Source organism: Eublepharis macularius, chromosome 4, assembly GCF_028583425.1.
Source record: "Eublepharis macularius isolate TG4126 chromosome 4, MPM_Emac_v1.0, whole genome shotgun sequence".
Taxonomy (NCBI): Eukaryota; Metazoa; Chordata; class Lepidosauria; order Squamata; family Eublepharidae; genus Eublepharis; species Eublepharis macularius.
Genome location: NC_072793.1, coordinates 69,250,534 through 69,256,533, shown reverse-complemented (window position 1 = coordinate 69,256,533; position 6,000 = coordinate 69,250,534). Strand labels below are relative to the sequence as shown.

At 36.5% G+C, this 6,000-nt stretch overlaps 1 protein-coding gene across 7 annotated transcripts in view; it reads right to left on the bottom strand.

Moving 5' to 3' along the window:
* Nucleotides 1-772: 772 nt before the first annotated feature.
* Nucleotides 773-6,000, bottom strand: part of SEPTIN8 (septin 8) — a 67,808-nt gene continuing 62,580 nt past the window's right edge. For all 7 annotated transcript variants that reach the window (XM_054977744.1, XM_054977745.1, XM_054977750.1 and 4 more), the window contains one exon: nt 773-4,151. In XM_054977744.1, the coding sequence (XP_054833719.1) occupies nt 4,148-4,151 (4 nt within the window). In that variant the 3' untranslated portion in view covers nt 773-4,147. The remainder of the gene's footprint in view (nt 4,152-6,000) is intronic.

Below are 6,000 nucleotides of genomic sequence, written 5' to 3'. Positions count from 1 at the left end.
ATGTGCCACGCCTACCTACAAAGCACCTCCTTTGGTTCCCTTCTGGACTTTTTATGTCATCACTGCTAAGATGGATCAGAACTGAGAGGCTAAGGAGTTGTGACTTCTTCAAACAAAGGCATTCTTCAGCTCACATCTCCTGCTCCTTCATTTGTTACAAATAGAGTCCTTGTTTCTATGTCTACCCTGCTAGCTGACACTGATCCTGGTATTACTTTTGACCATGGCTTAATTTCTTACAGCAGTAGCTTATATGCAAGGATAGGAGGAAAGGGCAGTATTTGTAAGGCTAGCTCTGTCCAAGACCACTAGGTCATCAGATGGTTAATAAAAAGAGGCTACAAATACATGTATTCTATCAGGTCTTGGTTGTTACCCAAATCTTATCACTCTGACCAGAAATTAAGCCCTACCTTCTTTAAAAGAAAGCCTTAACTTTCAACAATGTGCTACAATATTGTACCACATATTTGAAGTACCACAGAGCTTTGCAATAATCCATAAAGTATCTCTAGCCTTAGAACCCAAATACTTTATGTATGTGGTGAAACTAGGATTCATTTTGGCTTTAAAATGAATCCTAAATTATTCTTGTAAGTAATATGGCTTAGCATAATTTACATTGATGAAATAATGGGTTCAGCTCAGACACATAAGCAGCTCACAATTGTACATAAAAGTCTTGGAACTGAAAGCTTTTTTTCACATAATGAAAACGTAATGGATATTCTACCTTGAAGGAAATACATGTCAAAATAAAACACCACAGAACTCAAAGTAAAATGTAACATTTAATAAAAGTACAAAGGAAACTGAAAAAAAACTGAACACTTTTTAAAAACTTAAAGAACAAAAATGAGAATGACATGTTAACATTTCACGAAAGCAGTCCCATCATTTCCCCCCACTGTCTCTCTGTCATATTGTGTGGTCAATCCTCGAGGTGGAATCCTCTGCTTTGTTCTCATTAACAAATAAATGCCTAAAATGTACAAGCTTTGAAATACAGGAAAATACGTAGCAGTGAAGCTTCCATGAAAAGCTGTATCTTTCTATTATTCCATTTTTTTAATAGGACAGGGGAAAATTGAATCAAATTGTTTTAGTTTTCCTTGCTTAACACGAAAGGTGAATTTAATTTAAGATCAGTGTCACATTATTACCACCAGTAACTCATTAAATAAGAAACAAATGTATAGAATTATAATATGCACAAACAACTGAGTTGGATCTTGGTATGATAGTAAGATATTAAGTACTACTAAACAGGATCCCAGCCAGGAACAGTGTGCGATTTCTGTTGGGACCACTATTACAAAAGGATAACAAGATTGAGGCAAAGCTGAGGTCAGGTATTTTTTTTAAAAAGGACAAAATGGTCAGCACAATGTATGTATGTGTGTATATATACACAGATATTTTGCACACACAATTAATATATTGCTGCATACATTCTGAATGTCTTCATCAGAAATATATGGAAAATATTGCCATTGTAGCCTTTTAAAAATCTTTTCATTATTATATTACATCTTCCACACACTTCCAAAAGTGCATGAGGAAAGCAACTGAGCTCTCACAAGCCAATCACAAAGAAAATATTTGCATAGAAAATCTTATTGGTTTCAGCACTTGCTAGAACAGATGCACCAGTTTGCATATCTGATCAAACTTTTGACCTGCTCTGCAGTCTCCCCTGTGTAATTAGTCTTCAGGCTTTTAAAAAACCTTTCATCTGACAAAGGAAAACATGAATAACTTTGCAACTTTATCCAACTTCACTTTGTCAGGATCGTCATCTTGTACATGATGTGTCATATTAGTCCATATATACAGTAACTCCCCTTCTCCTAATATTTTGTAAGCTACTCATCAGTAAATATATATATTTAGCTTAACAGAGGCACAGCCTTTAAAAAAACCTAAAAAGTGTAAATATCTACACCACCATTTCTTTGACAGCTTGCGATTTAAAGTACCTATATAATTTTGTCATGAGGTTTATCTCCTTACAAATATCAAGTAATACTGTTAACATGATTTTCAATCTATAACAGACAGACAATTGCCTTTTACATGCTTCAAAGCATTTATAACAGACTTCTGCAAGCGAATGTGCAGTATGAGATTTCTGCCTGGTTAAATGCTGCTTCTAGACAGGCAAGAAAAATGCCTCTCACCATTTCAAAAATAAAACACAGACTATGATACAGCATTTAAGAGGATTTTAAGTGGAAGACTAAACCATCTCTGGAGAAAAGGGGAACCGTGAACAGTTGTTAACATTACACAAAAGCAAGGGGGAAGAACACAGAGTAACAACTTCGAAAGCCTCTGATGGATGTGGTTGAGGGTGAGATAGGCAGCTCATTCTGCATGCAAAGAATCAATGAGAGATGCTCAATGCTTCTGCCAGGTTTTCATCCCTGCTTCTCTGCAATGAATGAATCTGATCTAACACCTGTGAATATAGCTAGGAACCAATCTAGAATAATTACACATGCAAGGAGGGGCGATTTTCGCTGATTTCTAAGGTAGTCCCGAATGCCCCCCAAATGCTATTCCTGAAACTGCCCTAGGAATATCTTGGGGGGGGGGGGTTCAGAAAATTATCCACCCCATTGTACCCATGGAAATTCTAGACAGGATATACGGCTATGTTTTTGTTTGTCATTTCTTGTGAAACAAATACATTGTAGTCCTTAAAGCATTCGGATCAAGCTAGGGTATTATGTAATCAAACCACTCTACTGCCCTGAAGTCTCCTTTATGTAATTAATCAGGTCCCACAGCTAATTTTATCATCATCTGAAGTTATTTTGCCATGAATGTTGCTGATTTCTGTTTCAGATTCTAGTTCATGAATATGTCCAGCAAACAACTGGAGTAGCTCCAGTGGCTGCCAGTTATTTTGCAGCTGGGGAATCCTTCCACAAACCCGTATTTAAAAAAAAAAATCTTGTCCCAAAATGCTTCCCCCCCCAACAAAATTACGTACACTTGAAAGCCTCATCATGTCAATCACCTTCTCTCTTATCTTTAGCCAAAAATCTAAAGAGGCTTCTGAATTAGGTCAGATGGTCCCCTAGTCATGTAAATCCTTGTGCATGTGTTTGTCTAAGAATGTAAGTCACCACACAGATGTGATTTTAAGAAATATTCACATCTAAGTGCTTCCATGATTGTCAACACAACTCTAAATTAAAGAGAATTAAAACAAAATCTAGCTCTGAAAGTCATATTCACCCCTTGTCTCAGTTCCATTATATACAGGAGAGGATAGTAACTGTTACTGAACTATACCAATCCTATGTACTTTTTCCAGCAATTGCAAAGAAGCTAAAACAAGTTTTTAAAATATGTGTTTTAGCCACAATAGAAAAAACAGACACCCCATTCTTGAAGGAGTGGATATTGATGAAAGGGATTTTAAAAATAAACCACAGTTGTCTAACATCCTACTTTTGATGACAGAATTATCTCATTCATTGTTCCATAATTACAATGAATGGAAGCCCTCTTAAATTCTTATTTAATAATGTTGCACTTCAGATGCACAGAAAAGCTAAATACTGTAATATTACTTTTATTATTACTATAAACATCAAAGTTATTTGGGTTTTTCTTTTAAATAACACACTAAGATGGACGTTAAGAAGCTGGAGCACTCTTCTTCAAACAAGAAATTCAAAGTGTTACTACACATTCAAAGAATGATTTGTTCAAAACCTTTTGGTGGCTGTTTTTTAACCAAAGTGATTTTAAAAGATAAAACAAATGAGGTTCCCAAAGGTAACTTTTAAGTTTAATGTCTTAGTCTAAGTTGCTGTGGTTAATTTATTAAGTATAGGTGGGGTCAGTATATAAATAGATGTACTGGTCTTGAAACAAATTAAACCCTACTATTTCAAAGCTAGGCAATGCATATAGGGAATTTGCAAATACAAGGTTAAACATTTCTTTTTTAAAGTTACATCCTGCATGGACCCAGTCCTTTCAATGAGAAACACAGAAGATGGTCATTTTGTCTTTCATGCTGGCTCACTTGCATAATGGGATGGGCAGAATGGATCACAGGGTGGAAGCACAAGCAACTAAACACATGAATGTACAAAGTCCGCTCCTGCATTTAAGTCTGTGTGTGAGATTAACTGAAACAAAAACATAAAAAGAATGAATTAAACAATAGAAATCAAACATAATTAAAACATAAGAATAAAGAAATATATTTATATAAACACAATGATAAAACAGAAGACACAGTCCTCTAGAACAGAGCATCAGCAAAACTGTGCCCATTTCAAAAACCACAGGCTAGATGACATTTTCATTAGCAACTATACTACAATTAAGCTCTTGGTTTACAAATACAAGGTCTTCAGTTAAGTCCTTGGCTTCTCACAATAGCAGGGCTAGCCTTTACATGGGTTAGATACAAAAGCAGTTTTCCACAAATGAAACAGCAAAATGGAATGTTCCTGCCTCCCGCTCTGCCCCAACCCAGACAGATGAGCTCCCTGAAAGGCCGCCCCTGAACAAGAGGGGACCCTCAGAAACAGCATAAAGAATCTGCAGTGGGGAAAATCACACACACCCCAATCCACCCTGAGGATTCCCAGAAGCCAGATATTCTACTGGCTGATTCAGTATGTAAGCATATTACGGCTGGGATCTTCTCATGGAAGGCAATCTTTCCTTGCCTTCCCCTACAGCAATCCCTCAAGTACCCTAAAAAATCTTCTGCTGAGGGTTAGGAAACATTGACAAATAAAAATGTACTGGATGGGACATCTGCTGAAATTGCAGAGCCCCCTTTTCTATGAGTGAAAAGCACACAGGATTCAACCCTATGTCTTCAGAAGGGCTTCAGAAGAGGTTTCATATGAATGAAACCTACACAATTACTTGACATCATTTCTGCATTAGCCAGTTCAACTGAAATGCTGTGCATAAGTAGGCTGTCAACAAAACCTACGAATCAAAAACAGAAATGGCTACTTTTAACATTACTAGTTACATTTAAAGAAAAGTTTGCTGGTGTTTTTTGTAGCAAGATATGAGCATGCTGATCCAACACACACTCATCCCAACCACTAATAATTCCTGTAAGACAATAAAGACTGACTTTAGTCTCTAACTGAAGAACAAGGAATCTACCTGTAGGTATAAAGATAGCAGCCCCCACAGCAATCTTGTCTCCCAGTTTTCTAATTTCTTTTAGTATTGACTCATATGTAAGACTTTCATTAGAGATTGACAGTCTTACTGCCCCTCGTGCTGATATTGCTACCTAGAATAAGAACACACCACTATTCTGATAGGCAATCATATTTGAACACTAATTCAATGCTAGCTTTGCCATAGGCTAAATACTGAAATTCATACAAGGATGCAGAGAATAAGTATATCTGAAGATCAACTAGATGCTAAAGGACTCATGTTTTTAATGTAAATGTTTCTGCAAAGCTCAGCCTCATTAACTGTGTGTGCAGAAGTCACAGATTCAAGGGTACATTTGACACAACGGCCAGCCGTCTCCAAGACCTTGCATTCATCCTAGATTCCCCTTGCTGGCAGCTTGCCATGAATGGAAGGACTAAGATGTATAGTGATCGCAATGGGTAAAGCTGATCATGCAAAAACACTCAAGAATTCAAATTCCTGTATCAGATTCCAGGGGTATTTATGTACTTAGAACCCCCAGCCCTACTCATTACAGAATTATCTTCTTAGAACGAGTACTTTGCTAAAATCCAAGACAAAGCACATTCATAAACATGATAAAATAGTAACAAATCTTCTCTACTGTATTATCCAGAAGATGTCACTAGCTAACTTAAATCAATGTTTTGATGTCTAGTAAATTTGTACAGTTAACAGCTACTCAGATTCTTGCAGCATATTAGCTCAATTAAATCTGACTCTGCAAGATACCGATTTTAAGCGTTAATCTGTGTTTTATTTAAAAATGGCTTTTACCACAGTTGTCATTTAATTTCT